This window comes from Camelina sativa, chromosome 2, assembly GCF_030686135.1.
Source record: "Camelina sativa cultivar CO46 ecotype springtype chromosome 2, ASM3068613v1".
Taxonomy (NCBI): Eukaryota; Viridiplantae; Streptophyta; class Magnoliopsida; order Brassicales; family Brassicaceae; genus Camelina; species Camelina sativa.
This window is the reverse complement of record NC_141881.1, coordinates 1,189,180-1,206,299: the sequence shown is the minus strand read 5'-3', so window position 1 is coordinate 1,206,299 and position 17,120 is coordinate 1,189,180. Positions and strand designations below refer to the sequence as shown.

Below are 17,120 nucleotides of genomic sequence, written 5' to 3'. Positions count from 1 at the left end.
TGACACCCCGATTTCAGGGACATACGGAGAGGTTTAAAAGAATTAATTTGACCACCTATATCACTAAAGTGCATTTATCTTTTCGGTCAAAGATCCTGAGAGAATTCCACAGTTAAGTGTGTTTATGCTGGAGTAGTCTCACGATGAGTGACATTCTGGGAAGTGACTGTCAGAACTGTGCGAGTGAGGACAAAACATAGGGAAAGTTCATGTGATGATTTGTAGGGACGGTAACAAGTCTTTAAAAACCTCTCAGACGTAGCCAACCAGCCGTCAGATATGGATGGGCTCACGGGCCAAATGAGAGGACGTGAGGCCCATTAAAGAAGGTTGGCTAATGCATTGGGATTGGACATGAGGGTCGGGGCGTTACAAGTGGTATCAGAGCCGAATCCAGACGAGTGTGGAGTCGACTGGGCTCACACTATCGGGGGTGACGGTCTTGGTGCCCAACAAGGACGTTGTGATCTGTTAGTGGGGGTGAATTGTGACATCCTGGTTTCAGGGACATGCGAAGATGTTTAAAAGAATTTATTTGACTACCTATGTCACCAAAGTGCACTTATCTTTTCGGTCAAGGATCCTGAGAGAACTCCACAGTTAAGCGTGTTTATGCTGAAGTAGTCTTAAGATGGGTGATCATTCGGGAAGTGACTGTCGGAACTGTGCGAGTGAGGACAAAACACAGAAAAAGATCATGTGATGAGTTATAGAGATGGTAACAAATCTTTAAAAACCTCCCGGACGTAGCAAACCAACCGTCAGATATGGATGGACTCACAAACCTAGTAAAAAAACGTGAAGTCCATTAAGAAAAGTATAGATTGGAATTGGACATGGAACCCATTAAAAGGTAGCGGTCGGCGTGTTACAGATCGTAACAATATTTCCCTTGTAGCTTGTTTGCGTGAGTCATAATAAATTTTAATTTCCGATTAGTAAAACTGAAAATGGTTTGTGGTACACGTGTAGTTATAAGCTGGGGTTGAGACATAAAAGGGTCCTACGAGGATGAGTCGAGATACGTTATCCACCACAGTCACAGTGTTGCACATGCCATTGCCTCTGTCCTTCTCCAGTTTCCATTTAGGCTCCACCATTTTCTTGTTCCATGCTTCGCGTCTATGGAGATTACTGTAGAGCATTGCTGAATCCTACCGTTAGATCTATCGCTGAGCCGTTCGATGTAACTATTTCTTTCTCAACATCGGTTGACATATCAAACGTTGGCTCACTGTGGGCTCGAAACCGGCTCATGTGATAATAGATTCCTAAAGGAGTTGTAATTTTATCCACATCCAAGTAAAAGATATAAATATATATATATATATATACTGCAAAAAAATAAACATTTTTCTTTCAAATACCACAAAATATTTAAAAGTCGCATTGTTAAATCAGCTGTAACCAAACATCATAATATTCTTAAAATTTCATTAAGAAAAATTGTGAACAAAAGTTCTAATTTATCAAATGAGAGTGGTGACCTTGCGATAGTACAAGAAATCGATTTCTTTGCGCTCAGATTCAAATTTTTTATTAAAAAAAACTTGAAATATCTAAAGGTTGACTCTATATATTGCGAAGGCTATAAACCAAAAGCTCAAAATTTCACAATCAATAAAATGATAAAATTATTTTGTTATATGATACTTTAAGTTATTATTTTAGTTAAAATTATAATTGTACGTCAATAATTGATGTCATATTTGTCGAAGCCGCCTCCGAGACTTTGCTTATATTCCGTGAAGATTCCTCTTTTTTTATGTGACGGTCATGGTTAAGACATCGAATCTTTCTTTTAATTTTACTTTTTATATGATAATGGACAAAGTATTGTAATAAGATTTTTAAACTAAACAAATAAGTTGACATCAATTCTTCACATTAATTTAGTTACCGATAATGTGTTGTCTTCTGATATTTTGAAACTTGAGATTGCGACATAATTTTATCTAATGGTTAACAAAACATTAGACGAGTAGTTTGGTATATCCGTATATGTAATGGTTAACAAAACATGAATACATTTTTATCTAATTTGCTGTTTGGTTGAATTTGGTTTCTGCATGTCATAATCCTAAATATTCCATCTAACTGATTAAAAAAAAACTGACAGTATTTGAATAAGATAACTATTAGTCTTTATTAAATAATTTTAAAACGACAGTTATTCGTTTTGAGTATGATAAAGCAATAACATATTTACTCATTATAGATGTTCTAGGTGTAGTTAATTATTGTAAGTCAAGTAATATAAAAGTTAAAGGGGGCAAACCAAAGGTACTAATATTTATATCTTAATGCACATAAGTAAATTAAAATATATTATAACCAATAATGGCGCAGAATCATTGTGTCTTTTATGCCTGGCACAATAATATTATATTGGTTCAAACTTAGTTAAACACTCTTCAGAAGTGATTAAATATTTAGTTGAATGAAATATAAAATTGAATTGTTTTGTTTTGTTAACTTTAATCATTGGAACTAATTATTAACTATTTTCTTCTCAATAAAAAATAACTTGCTGTTTACATATCGGATATACTGCATATACACTTATATCTATATATTTTTAATATCAAATATTCAAATAAGGTGTCAGTCATGATTAAAAAATTAATATATGAGGTAATGTATTTTTTTCTTACAATATAGAAACTCTTTTTATTTTTGCAACGAGAATACTAATACTTTTTTACTGGACAATGAAACTAGCTAGTGACAATATAACACTATTCATGAAACTTTATATTTTGTTCATATAAATCTTGAAAAAGGGTTTAAATCTGCAAAATGTTATACGTGGAAAATGTGATAAGACTCATGTTTATTTATGTCGAAGAACTTAATGGCTGGAAAAAATAATTATGTAGAAGAATTAGACGAGACGCACATTTATTACAAAACCATAAATGCGAAATATTACAAGCTATGTGTGGACAACGTTTCTAAATAAAGTTCAACCCCAATTTTATCGTAATATATTCCATATAATAAATAAATCCACATATATATACATTTTCTCCCAAACAAAAAGATAGCGTGTGGTTCAAAAATCAAACCCTTAAGAAGAAACTAAGCTAATAATTTACTTCTACACCAAAAGAAAAATAATAATAATTTTTTCACACAGTCACATCCTTTTCATAGTTTTTTAAAAGTATTATCTCTACTTTTATTCGTTTTCCATAAGTTACTGAAAAGTGTGACTTTTATGTCCATCCTTACTATATCAAATATATGTGGGATTAACATTCATTTATAGAAAAATTTAATCTCAAAACATAACATACAAAAACCGTATAAATAATTACGCAATATCAGCCATGAAAGTTTATAAAATCCGTAATTGACATAATGATAACATAAGCTATCAACTTTTTTGTTTTCTACATCTATTATATATAAATTTATAATTTATAAAAATAAAATAAGAAATATTTATTAAACTAGCTATTGTACAATACTACCAATCAAGAACCAAAATAAAAAAAACTTGACTCGTGTAAACTTCAACGTACCAAAAACAAAAACCTTATATTCCCCAAATCCTCCTCTCCTTTTCTCATCTTCTCACTTCAAACTCTCTCCATCTCTCTCTCTCACCTCATATTGTGAACTAAAGATTTCTCTGAAAGCTGACTTCAAAAGCTTTTTTCTCAAGAAAACATACAAACTGATCGATCTTTTTTACATATATCTATCATAACTATAGATGGGGAGACACTCGTGTTGTTACAAACAGAAGCTGAGGAAAGGACTTTGGTCTCCTGAAGAAGATGAGAAGCTTCTTCGTTACATCACTAAGTACGGCCATGGCTGCTGGAGCTCTGTCCCTAAACAAGCCGGTACATATATATGATTCTTGACTTATGAAAATTGTTTTTTTTTTGTTTTTTTTTTTTAATTATGTCTGCTTAATTCGATTCTTGACTTTTTTTTCTTGTAAAAATGATTAGGTTTGCAGAGATGTGGAAAAAGCTGTAGATTAAGATGGATAAATTATTTAAGACCAGATTTGAAGCGAGGAGCATTTTCTCAAGATGAAGAGAATCTCATTATTGAACTTCATGCCGTTCTTGGCAATAGGTAAATAAAACTTAAAAAAAAACTTCATACCATATCATTATTGAATTTCTCATCATATCCATATATATATGTAACTAATATTGGTTTGATTTGGTTCGGTTCAGGTGGTCTCAGATAGCTGCACAGCTTCCTGGTAGAACCGACAATGAAATCAAGAACCTGTGGAATTCTTGCTTGAAGAAGAAATTGAGGCTGAGAGGAATTGACCCGATTACACACAAGCTCTTAACCGAAATCGAATCCGGTTCAGATGACAAACCAAAACCGGTTGAAAAGAGTCAGCAGACCTACAACCACAACCACCTCGTTGAGACTGAAGGCTCCTCTAGTACCACCACTTGTAGTACTAACCAAAACAACAACAGTGATCATCTATATACCGGAAATTTCGGTTTTCAACGGTTAAGTCTAGAAAACGGTTCGAGAATCGCAACCGGTTCAGACCTCGGTATCTGGATTCCACAAACCGGAAGAAACCAACATCATCATCACCATGTCGATGAAAACGTCCCTAGTGCAGTGGTGCTACCCGGTTCAATGTTCTCCTCCGTTTTAACCGGTTACAGATCCTCAAATCTCGGTTTAATCGAATTGGAGAACTCATTCTCAACCGGGCCAATGATGACAGAGCAGCAGCAAATTCAAGAGAGTAACTACAACAACAACAGTTCAACATTTTTTGGAACTGGGAACAATCTGAATTGGGGATTAGCAATGGAGGAAAACCAAAATCCATTCGCAATATCAAATCATTCAAATTCATCGTTATTTAGTGACATCAAATCAGAGACCAATTTTTTCGGTACAGAGGCTACAAATGTTGGTATGTGGCCATGTAACCAGCTTCAGACTCAGCAACATGCATATGGTCATATATAAAATCATCTTTGTAAATTTATAAGGTGTGTGAATCTTCTTTTTTCTTCTCCATTTTTTTTTGTTATTTTTTTGGAAGTGGCTTGTGTGTATATACAGTTTGTGTTATATATCATTTAATTTAACAGTATTGTTTTTTTTTTTTTTACATTTTTAAAAAATATTTGATGTACTTTCTGAAACACAGATTTATGAACTCTGGGATTTTGTTTCTCTATCGTTAATGGATTAGCGACATTTATTTCTTACATTTTTGTTCAAAATTATATACCCTAATCAATTTATTAAAGACAATAACATAATGGTATATGGTGCTCTTTTTGGTTTAATTCTATCACATTTTTGGTTTACTCTTTTATACTTCTCCTGTTTTCTTATATGTCGTTTTGATGTTTTCACATATATTTTATATCTTTTACCATGTCAAAATTAAAGAATTTTGCAAAAATCCAAAACGGCAACACTATTTTTTTTTTTTTTGAACAACCAGATGCTTTCATTCATTCAAATCAAAGCAAATATAAAGGAAAGAGATGCAGAGATCTCAAAGTTTAAACTGAAATAAAGATTACAAAGATGGGCATTCCCCAATGCCATAAAGAGATAGATAGATATCATCGAGATAGAGTCCATGAGAGCTATGAAACAGTCACTAAGAAGCGGCTTGGAACATGAGAGATCACGGTAGCTCGATTGTTCATCCTCGAGAAAGTCGGTGGATGACAAGATAGTCACGGTCGAGAGACATTGTGACGTTAATAGCAGAGCCAAAACCAATAAACTCACCGGAGCGAGGGGCACTAACAAGAGCACCACATTGGCAAGGGTTCGGTAGACCAAGGTTTGATGGTCAAGGGTAGGATGTTTTAACAACCAAAGCGGAGGTTCAGGAACAAACTGGTAGCACCAGGAGTAGCTTCGATAATAGACAGTCCGAGTGATGAGGATGGAGCTGCAGAAAGTTTGCTTGAAGTCGTCGGATGCAGGAGTTGAGAAACAGGGCAAAAGACCATAATACTTCAAGATTTTTACAACAGACCATACAAGTGAACCTAGAGCCATGACTAGCCAAGGATATGATTTAGGCTTAGACTGGTGGGTTGGGTTTAGCACCAAAGTGGTGCGGTTGATGGGATGTTGTTGAGAACTAGCCACGCTACTTAGCATAGAGATAAACGGGTTGTGGTTCTTACAGTTAACAATCGAGTTCACAGTTTGAGCAGATACCCGGGCTATCCCATACTCTAAGTTAACACAAATCATTCTAGGTAAATGGATTCTCAGATGCAGTCTTCGGACACCAAGTTCTACCAAAGAACCTAAGAAATGTTTACTAGCTAACAGAGGGATAGAAGGAGTAGACCTGGGATTTTGGAGGATGGGTAGTACCGTTTGGGATGTTAACAAACCAAATTCAAGTCCTGAGCTCAACCGCAGAGATCCAAAAGACTTTGGGGATGGCCAGGGGAGTTGACATGGGTCTACCAAGCTCGCAGTGTGATAGATCTTAGAGACGTGAGTCCACAAACGGAGATAAGTCACATCTCTGGGAGCTTCCTCGCCAAACAACAGCTCAGGAGCCGTGGGGGAAGAGGAAGCTTCAGGGGCGAAGCACAAACCGGATCGGAGGAGATAGAAACACAGGGACATTGGAACCGTCGACGGCAAGGCTGGGCGAGAATAGGTGAGGATGGGGTTCACCGAACTCCAGATCCTTCTATATTGGCGTACGGACAAGCCTTCGTCTAGATCTAGGTTAGTTGCAGAGGTTTGGTCGGGACACAAAAGAAGAACACAAAAGGAGAAAAAAGAAAGTTTAAAGGAGCTAACAGGGTAGAAAGAGAAATAGCAGAACAGAAAGATCGAGAGATCCCGACGCCGGCGAGCCGGAGCTCTACCGGCGCCAGAGAATGGTGATGAGGGAGGCGCCTCGATTATAGTGTCTGAGAGAATTAGAGCGAACTCGTTTTTTTGCTCTTGATTGGTAATATATTTTAATGATCTTTTAAACGGCAACACTATAAGTCTCAACATATATATGTTACAAGGAATCAGCTTTGGCCCGCACTACAATCATTTCCGCAAGAGATCCACTCTTTCATAAAGTTTTCGATAAGTTCTCTATTCAATTTAGACACTCTGAGTAATCACATAGCAAAATAGCTCATTATCATACTCCTTACATTTGCGTCTTTGAAATGTGGATAAAGCAATTGTAAACTAATATGGTTATATATGGATTTTTGCCGATATGGATAAACCAGAGATGGCGATCTAGTGAAAAGAAATAACAAAAGTGAGGATAAATTAAAATTTTCTACTCCTAGCTATGCAAATTTAATACACTAGTATAAATTAGTGTATGTTATGCATTTTAACATTTTCAATAGTACTAGAATTTTTTTAAAATATAATCTGATGAAACTAATGGAATAAACAAAAGAAACTCGACCATAATTTGACGAAAATAAAAATAATTCTCTTATAAGTATTGAGGAATCTCTGAGACTAATATTGGCAATTGAGATTGAATAATTATGGTGTTTTTTTTAAAACCTTTTTTATATATTGATAGACAAAGCATTTATTCGATTGACTATTGTAACATATTTTAGGTGAAGCTTCTAAAAAAAGGCTAGTGTATCTTTATATAGGGACAACTTTACTACTTTATCTTTTGTTTTCTCACTTTAATTTTAGTTTCATTTTCAATGAACTTAAGGAACAGTTTTTACTTTGGTTGTCTTTTTTATTTTCCAGTTTTCCAAAAATAGTAGACATTATTATTCGTCTTTTAATCCGTCAGCTTTTAGTTTCTACTTACTTCAACTAGTGTTTTTCTTGGATATGGTCAAGTTCTTTACTATTTATAGTTCTCTTTGGATGAACACTAAACTAAAGCTGCATTTTGTAACAACGTGTATATATATACATATGTCATTATGTCTATATTAAGATTTAAAATTAACCAACCCTACATATTAATTTATTTGAGGTTTTTCAGTGGAAGCCCACTAAAGCTTGCATGGGGCTTTAGTCCAGAGACTCTAAGCCCGATAAGTGTTCCTTTTTTCTTTCTTTTGAGCCAACTTATTGAAACAAAACACAAATACAACTTGTTCACTATAAAGTCAGATTATGCAAGATGAAAAAGTTTAGTTTGCTAAATTTCACTTTTCAGAACAGTTTCAAAGCCGTCCAATATTTTTAGTTGATGTATAGTTTTCCATTTTTTGTTAAAGAAGTTAATATATACAAGTTGCGAACTTGCAATACGAACTATGCAAGATAAGTCTTGTTTTTGTTCTTCGTGAGTTGACAAGAAAACTAAAGTTCTCCTATATTAATTTTTTCTTCTTTTATACTACTATTTTATTTTAGAAACTGACGATATCGAATATATAATTACTTATTTATATCCTTTTCAAGTGTGGATTTTCTTAATAATATTATCAATGGCCGTCAATATGTCTTTGTCTTCTAAAAACTAAATCTCAATGCTCTCGTGGGATGCATTGATAGGTTTGCCTTCAATATAAATCTTATTTGGGTCGGTCTTACCAACTATTACTTTCATTTATTAAATATACAAATGATAACGTTCTTTGCATATTGCAACATATATTGTTTCTCACGATATATACAGTATATATTATGATGCTTCGATTCTATGAATTAAGTCCGTAAAGAAGGCAACGCTTTGTTGAGACTTTAGTTGCTTTAAACTCGTATATTTGGCATGATCACTACTATCACACAATATAAATTAAGTCTTAAGCATTACAGAACTATTAAAGAAATCAAATTTATTAAGTAACAAAAATGTTATCAAAGTCCGTGATTAAACAACTTTTTTCATCTGTCATTAACGTATTTCTGTTATTAAAATAAAAATACTTCAAAATATTTCTTGTCTGGACAGCATTCAGCACGTGTGATCTCCATTACTATAATCAATCATTATATAGTAAGTGACACGTGTGGAAGACTTAATCTTGGCCGTCCATTTGCCCTCACAAACAGCAAAAAGCCAGACTTTAGATTGAATAAATCGATAGTCCTTACACAATAGTGTCCTCTTAAGGTATTTTTAGCAAAGCCACATATACATGGACCTTCACTAAATTAGTGTTTTTTTTGTTTCTTTTACTTTTTTGAATAGGTCACGAGAAACCAATTCTTTCATGAAAAGAGAAAACTTAGCTCCTTACTTTATCAAAATTGATAATAACTAATATAAAAAGTATTTGAAGTTGTCACATTTCATGACATGTGTTGCCATGGCATCATTACATTCTTTTGAAAAAAATTAACATATATACTTACATTTCTCAACGAAAAATAAGAACTATATTTGCCTTAATTTAGTTTCGTTATAGAAATAAATTCTGCGATCTACAAACCAAACTCCCTTATATTCCGAACTATATACCTTAATGAAAATTAATAACTTTATACATACCACCAATAAAAACCGGGAATCCAAAAAGAAAATGCAATATATAACTAAATCTCATATGATATTTCAAGAAATGATGTTTGTAAATGAAGAAGAAGATAAAAAAAAAATTGGGATTTTGAGATATGATAAGGTGTCTGGACAGCCTCGTGGTGCGGACTGGTCTTTGGTTCTATCTCTTGCACATATATTACGTGTTGGGAGACGGTTGGCTTGTGTAGTAGCTGGTCAATCTCACTTAGATCAGCATAGACTATTTCTTCTAATGTTCTTTTTTTTTAATTACGGTCTAATACTCCTACTTTAGTTTCAATAATCAACGAGTTTTATTGCTAATCCCAAGGTTCCCACCAAATGGATATTCCTAGATGCCTAAATTACAAGATTGACCTTGTATTCTTGAGCGCAGGACGCCAGCAACGATGTGTGTCATGTGGAAATTGGTAACTCCATTGTTGCTCAAGAATTTTCTTTCTTGACTTAAGTACGAAGATACAACTAATTAAGTTTATATCAAAGTTACAAGACATACATTGTTGGCTAGAAAATAATAATGATTACTATTGAGTAACATTTTTTTCTTTATAATATAGATATACTACTATCATGCATCTTACCTATCATAGTGAAACGAATCTACGATGATTGTAGTTAATTAGAGTCGCTTAAACCGTATACAATATAACATATGTTTTACTTATTCTATTACTATTTCTAAATTTAAACTCTACCAATTGCCTTTATACCATTAGTGTAATTTTACTTCATTTACCAAATTATTATTATTATTATTATTATTATTATTATTGTTATTATTATTATTATTATTATTATTATTATTTTGTCAACATACATTATTTTTGTTTATATTTTTATTATTTCCCAATAAAATAAGTATCATTAATTTTGGGGGATAATTTGAAATTTTTTAAAAGTATTTAGAGAAAACCAAAAAAAATATTGGTTAGGACAAAGTTTGAACAGTTTTAATTTTTATTTAATTCAAATTATACATGATATAAAAACTAAAGTAAAAATAATACTCATTATAAAATTCCATGAGTAACAAGTAACAACATTCAACATGCAAAAAGACATAATTTAAAATCTAATTTAACATGAAGATCTCTGATTAATTTATAAGAAATAAGAATAAAACTGCATACCTAGTTACCTACGTATGGGGGAAATGGAAAAAAGAACAATCATATGTGATATGTACGGTATGTTTTTGTATTGGTTCTAAGACCAGTCACAAGATAAAAATTAAGGCGTTGATTGTTTATGGGAATTTGAAATTTTGAATTTTGAATTTTCAAAAAGTAAATAAATTTTTATGAATAAATTTTCTAAATTTTCTCTAAAACATTAGAAAACTAATTTTTGAAATTCCAAAAACCAAAAACGAATATAAATTATAATATATATAAAAATAGTTTTCACATACACCTTTTTCTCTCCAAATTATCACCATAATCAAAAAACAGAAAATGAAACAAAGTGAATGTTATAATATTTTGCATAGTCGAAATATATTACGATAGATTGTAATGTCCGAAATGTAGCTGAAAATCGTATATCACAAAGACCTAAACACAAAGACCTAAACTATTTAATTTTATTCTATTATTATTTCTTTAGTTAAAAATTTCACCAAAATTCACCAAAAACAATTTATATTAATCTTATCTTCCATTTTTACCATTTACCAAATTAAAATATCTGTTCTATTTATCTTTTGTCAAATCTTTATCTTTTTCATTTTTTTTTCTTGGGTCAAATTGTCAAATCTTTATTATATATGCATCCTTTCAATTTACTGACATTTTCACAAATCCAAAGCTCACTAGAGTTATGGAGGGCAAATTTGGGAATTCAAAGAATGACGAGAGGATATATATAAAGGTCTCTCCATGTAGTCGTTATCTTATTTAATCAAAACATCCGAAGCTAAAAACAGCAGATTCATCAGATAACTCTAAAGAAAAAAAAAAACATATTACATATATACACACAATATTACATTTATCGATATTATTATTACAAGTTATGGCGTTTGATGAAGATATGAAAATGGCTTCTTTCTTGAGAGAAGAAGAAGAACAGCACTATTCTTCGTTATCAAGACTCTCCGTATGTTCTCACTACGACGGCGACGAAGCCGACGACGAACCTTCTGATTCCGACTATAAACGTTTCGGCGGCGGCGGCGGAGGAGGAGATAATAAGTCTTTGGAGGAGGAGCTAAACTTTTCAGATTCTGATAAAGGTTCAACGGGTTGTCAGTCACTTCCGGCGACACCACCGAGACGGAGACGACGGCGCGGAGGAGGAGGAGGATATTTGGGGTTGAGTTCACCGGTCTCCGGAGATAAAGCTTACGCTAGCGAGAACGAGGTTCAAAAGGAGAACAAGAATCAGAGGAGGAGGAGAAGGAGGTTGAGACCGGAGTATCCACCGTGGGTTGATAGCATGCGGAGGAGTTACGTCGGAGATGAGCATAGCGGTCACGGTGGTTACGGAGGAGGAGTGGTGGTTGTGACGAGGCCGATAGGAGGAGGGAGGCCATTGTGTATGGATTTAGGAGAAGTGAAAGCTTGTAAAGATTTAGGATTTGAGCTTGAACCGGGTCGGGTTTCGTATTCCGGGTCAACGATGGATACTAGTAGTGGCGGCAACTCTCCTATCTCTTCTAACCACCGCATTTCGAGTCCTGGTTAGTCCCAACAAATACAATACAAAGTTCTTTTTTTTTTCTTTTTTTCTTGGCTCTTTGTTAAAAATCCAAAAACCTTTTATTTTTGTCTTTTCTTTTGGTGGATTTATGTGCACTAAAATATCTAAATTTGAGAGACTCGAGTGAACCTTTTGAATTATCAATATGGGGTGAAATTTACTTGTATATATCTCATTAGCATACGTGTGATTTTACTTGTATATGTTTCAATATCAACTCTTGCAAAAAAACTTGATTTTTCCCACTGAAATTTACTTTAAAGGTTCATATTTTTGTTGGCTAATGTAGTTTGTGGTAAAAGAATTGAATTTACAGAATTAAAATGGGTTTAATTTGGATATATTTTTTTGGTTCAGGGGATGATCCTAAAGACGTGAAAGCGAGGCTTAAGGCGTGGGCTCATGCTGTGGCTTTTGTGTCCACTACTCATCATCAACCTCCTAATTCTTTATGATTCATCCCTCCCATACAATTTTTTTGTTTTCATTTTCAAAAACATAAAAAATAACAAAAAATCAAACTTCCAAACATTTTCGAGTTGCATTTTGAGTATTTTTTTTTTTGGTTTTTTGTAATTTTTTTACAGATTTTCTTCTATTTTTTGGTGTGTTGAGGGTGATATTTTTGGCAATTGATGTGGACTATACATGTTCATAAGCCAAAAAGTATAGAGTTACTACATTTATAACTATTAAGTTTGATGATTGGCTTCTCCAGCATTGTAATATTCAACATTTTACATTATTGAAAGAAAAAAAAAAATTACTCTAGTTTAAACTCAAAGGTGTATACCAAAGAAAGAATCGTTTTTACTCCCAACAAGGGGAAGAAAAAAAATCATTAATGTAGTGTGTGTGTGTGTGTATGAAGGAGCTACGAAGAAACAGATCTAGTAACGACGACTGGATCTTGTGGCTCATCATCGAACTGATACTTGCTGTAAACTTGGAGCAAGAGATCACGGCAAGGGACGGTGGCTCCAAGCTTGATACAAGCCAAGAAAGCACCGGATAGTTTACGGTGAAGGCTATAGGCTTCATCTGGTGGTGGTGTAAGTCTATGTTTCAACATGGTTGCTCCTAAATTGGAGATGCTAGAAGCAATGTTGTTGGTTCGGAAAGCGTAGCCACCTGGTTCTGCAAAAGGTAGACCCACGATGAATCCGGCTTGGACATGAGCGTCTAGCATTACGTCTGATTCATCTCCGTTTAAGAACCCGAGTCTCTTTGACATTTCAATCACTCCTTCACTGTCTTTTTCTGCACATGCCATCACCTGAAAAAAAAAGGTTCCATAAAATGTTCTCAAGAATTCAATTTTCAGATTCTTTTACGTATGCAAAAAGAGTGGAGTCGGTATGATTATTTTACCATTCGTAGATAGTCATCGACGAATTTCTTGGGGTAATCACGGGCTGCTCCAAAATCTATAAGATTGATTGTATTTGTGGCTTCATTGTATAAGAAGTTACCCCAGTTAGGATCTGTCTGCATGAAGCGGAAGACAAAAAGCTCTTTCAATGTGAGTTCGAGCATCTTCCTCCCAACATAATCTCGTGTTTTCTGATCTAACAAAGCTACTTTATCAATGGGGATCCCTGTGATATAACATGTTCATAGCAAAAAGATTAGTTCATCATAACATTATAACGAATCGTCGGAGCAGAGTACGTGGAATTGTAGTTACCAGATATAAGTTCTGTGGTTAGAATCTTTTTGCTTGAAATTTCATCTACCACACGCGGAACATAAAACCCTGGAGTGTCTGAAAGCAAATCACGAAAGCGCTTTTGACTGACTGCTTCAATTTCATAGTTACACTCCTGAGCCAATTCCTCTTTAGCAACCTGCCAAAAAATTCGTCATGAATCTCAAGTCACAGACGACAAAGTACATATTAATCCAGTATCAATCCAGTATCTTTTCCTCTATGTTTTCTGATTATGAGTGTTTCGTCTATCTTACATATAAAACCATGTTATTAGGAAACTGAATGTATAGCTTAACTAAAGATAAGATAACAATACCTTTATAGCTCTGTCCAGAAAGAGTCCCTTTGGAATTAGATTAGTATAATTCAATAAGCGTCTGACATTTTCAATATCACTTTCAATGCTGTTGGCAACACCAGGGTACTGAATCTTCATTGCAACTTCTACTCCATCTTTAGTGACAGCTCGGTGCACCTAAAACATATAAAAAGGATTCAACACACTCACAAGGACGAAGCATCACACATATTTCTCAATCAAAATACACTCCCAGCAGAAACTAGGTTAGTACCTGACCAATACTCGCTGCTGCTATCGGTTCATAATCAAAACTAGTCAACTTGGATTGCCAATTAGGACCTAACTCAGCATCCAAAACAGGATTAAGTTGGCTCCTCGGCATCACATCTGCACCTTGACGCACATATTCCAGAGCATTCAAAATCTACAAAAGAACCTATCTTTATGTTAAAACAAGGGCTCTCAAACCAACCCAACAAACAAAATCTAAGGTATATACCGGAGCAGGAACAAGACTCTCGTCCTGTATACTCAACATTTGGCCAACTTTAAGAGCAGCTCCACGCATTTCACACAATCCAAGAGCCAATCTTTCAGCATTTTCCTTAGACATTATAGAAGATAGCGCAGGTTTATTATCTTGTGTAGCTGGTGTCCCATTAACCATCCTATACGTAGATTCTTTAACAGCTCCCCAAGCAAGAGCAGCTCCCAAGTTAAAGAAACTACACAGTTCACAAAAAAAAACTCAACTTGTTAAACCAATTGATTCTATCTAACCTAAACTAAGCAACAAAACAAAGTGATTGTGATTTTGATTGCAAATACCCATAAGCTCTTGCAATAGGTGTTGATGGAACCTTCCGTTCTCTAAGTCTCCGTCTCTTCACCGGAGCTCCTACTACTTCCACCACCGACGGAGTTGACGCAACCGCACTTGATTCGGCATCTGTAACTCCAATAACCTCGCCTGAAACCTTAATCTCCTCTTCTCTATTTGAGTTCTTAGCTTCATCGCTGATTCCGCTTCTCAGGTCTCTCGAATCAACGATAGGTTCGGTACTATCAGATCTAATCTCAGGCGTTACGACGACGACGCCAGCTTTGTTACTTTCTTCTTCGTCGAAGTACACGACGGAAGGTTCCTTTTCCTTAGATCGACGAATCGAAAGCTCGCGAAGCTTCCCTGAGGTGAGTCCGACTAAGTCGGTGGCGGCAACCAAAGCTTTTTTACCCGAAGAAGTAATTAAGCCTTCGAGATCTCCGTTTCTCGCTCTCCGTAACTCCGGTGACTGGTTAATGATCTCTTTGGCTACAAGAGATACACCATTGACGAGCCTGGTTAAGCTCTTGCTCCACGAACTCATCACGAAAGTGCTAATTTATTCGTTGATTTGACTTTCTTCTTTTTGTTTGTTTTTTTCCATTTTCTGGGAATTTGGTTTTGAATCGTTTTTTGGAGAATTTTCCCGAGGAAATATGTGTGTGTGTGTCTATGCGTTAGACCACGAAGATCGGAGGAAGACGTCGACGAGGAACCGAGGTTTACGTGGGGAGACGACAACCAAGAAACTCCTCCTCCAAGGTTCTACTTTCGGCCCAATTATCTCTTTTTATTCATTATCAGTGTAAAGGCCCATTGGGCCAAACAAACAGAAGTTTTAAGAGTAACGCTTCCTTTTTAAGAGTAGGCCCATTCGACCCATTTTTTTTTCCAAGCAAAAGAAATTTGTTCATAATAAAATTTGTCAAAATACAAAGTTCCATCAACCATATACAGTAGAACCTCTATAAATTAATAAATTCTTCTGGTCCCAAGTTGGGTCGGTGTAAAAAATAACACATTTCAATAAAATAATAAGATAATAACTTTTTTAGAAATCCTATGTAAAAATATGGTCCCATCAATATTATGACTATGGTTGTTTGTCTATTCTTGAATTTGCATTCTTGTTGGAGCTTATCACTAATCTTTTTCATTGTTGTCTTCTCAAATCGCATCCAAAAATTATAGAGAGACATAAATGCGATAATTGCTTCTTTAGTAAGTAACTGATTCTAAAAGTACCGCAATGTCTTCTTCGACTTCATCATTACCATGAAGGGTAGTAATAGCAAAATTTTCTAAACTCTAAACTTCTAACATTTATCATTTTTACCTAGATAATCTAGTAGACAATTGAATTTATCCTATTAAGATAGGCAAGATTATAATTTAAGAATTTTTTTAAAAATGTGAATGATAAGTATTTTATTCTGTAGTCAAAATTTCTCAAATTCATGAAAATGAGAAAATATCTTTGTAAATTAATATTTTATTAATTTATCGATAAATTAATAATTATTAATTTATCGATAAATTAATAATTATTAATTTATCGATAAATTAATAATTATTAATTTATCGATAAATTAAAACTTTTATAAATTAATAAAATTTCATAGTTCCGACCTTATTAATTTATAGAGGTTTTACTGTAGGTGGATTCTTACCATCTGAATAGAAGTCTAAATTAGTACAACCCTGTTTTGCTAATAAATGAGCCACCTCATTGTTTGAGCAATAAACAAAGGAAAATTGAACCTTAGCAAACTGTTTGGACCATAACTTAATATCCTGAATTAGACTATATATGAAAATATCTACCAGAGATCTATTTACACAATTGATTAAAGTTTTACAATCTCCTTCAAAACAAACATTTGTATAGCCGTTGTTCAAGGTTTATTGCATTGTGAACAATAACGCCTCTGCTTTATCTTCTAAAAGGCTATTTGCAGCCCTTAGCAGACTTGACCCCAGAATAATTCCTCTCCTAAGAAATTACGAACCATCCATCCTCCTATTGTTTTCTTGGAGCTAGCTGTATAACTGACATCAAAATTGCATTTAACCATTGGTAGAGCAGGTCGTGCCCAATTAATGTTGATTGATGATTGAA

General features: G+C 34.2%; 4 protein-coding genes across 4 annotated transcripts; 3 read left to right on the top strand and 1 right to left on the bottom strand.

Annotated features, from left to right (window-relative positions):
• Positions 1-3,373: 3,373 nt before the first annotated feature.
• On the top strand, positions 3,374-5,188 carry MYB55 (myb domain protein 55). Its single transcript, XM_010430340.3, has 3 exons — positions 3,374-3,854; positions 3,966-4,095; positions 4,200-5,188. The coding sequence occupies exons 1-3, from the start codon at positions 3,722-3,724 to the stop codon at positions 4,972-4,974; spliced, it is 1,038 nt and encodes a 345-aa protein (XP_010428642.1). The 5' UTR covers positions 3,374-3,721; the 3' UTR covers positions 4,975-5,188.
• Positions 5,189-8,468: 3,280 nt separating this feature from the next.
• On the top strand, positions 8,469-9,737 carry LOC109126266 (uncharacterized). Its single transcript, XM_019229529.1, is given in 3 exon segments — positions 8,469-8,493; positions 9,564-9,595; positions 9,597-9,737. Coding segments are annotated over 3 exon segments (198 nt in total).
• A 1,595-nt stretch (positions 9,738-11,332) lies between these two features.
• LOC104713228 (uncharacterized) lies at positions 11,333-12,950 on the top strand. Its single transcript, XM_010430315.3, has 2 exons — positions 11,333-12,146; positions 12,524-12,950. Exons 1-2 carry the CDS (start codon positions 11,480-11,482, stop codon positions 12,619-12,621), a joined length of 765 nt encoding a protein of 254 aa, XP_010428617.1. The 5' UTR covers positions 11,333-11,479; the 3' UTR covers positions 12,622-12,950.
• LOC104713236 (protein ABC transporter 1, mitochondrial) lies at positions 12,824-15,762 on the bottom strand. The gene is made up of 7 exons (XM_010430324.3): positions 15,007-15,762; positions 14,678-14,903; positions 14,450-14,602; positions 14,194-14,352; positions 13,854-14,013; positions 13,538-13,764; positions 12,824-13,442 (listed from the first exon to the last, which is right to left on the bottom strand). Exons 1-7 carry the CDS (start codon positions 15,543-15,545, stop codon positions 13,041-13,043), a joined length of 1,866 nt encoding a protein of 621 aa, XP_010428626.1. The 5' UTR covers positions 15,546-15,762; the 3' UTR covers positions 12,824-13,040.
• Between the last annotated feature and the right edge of the window lie 1,358 nt (positions 15,763-17,120).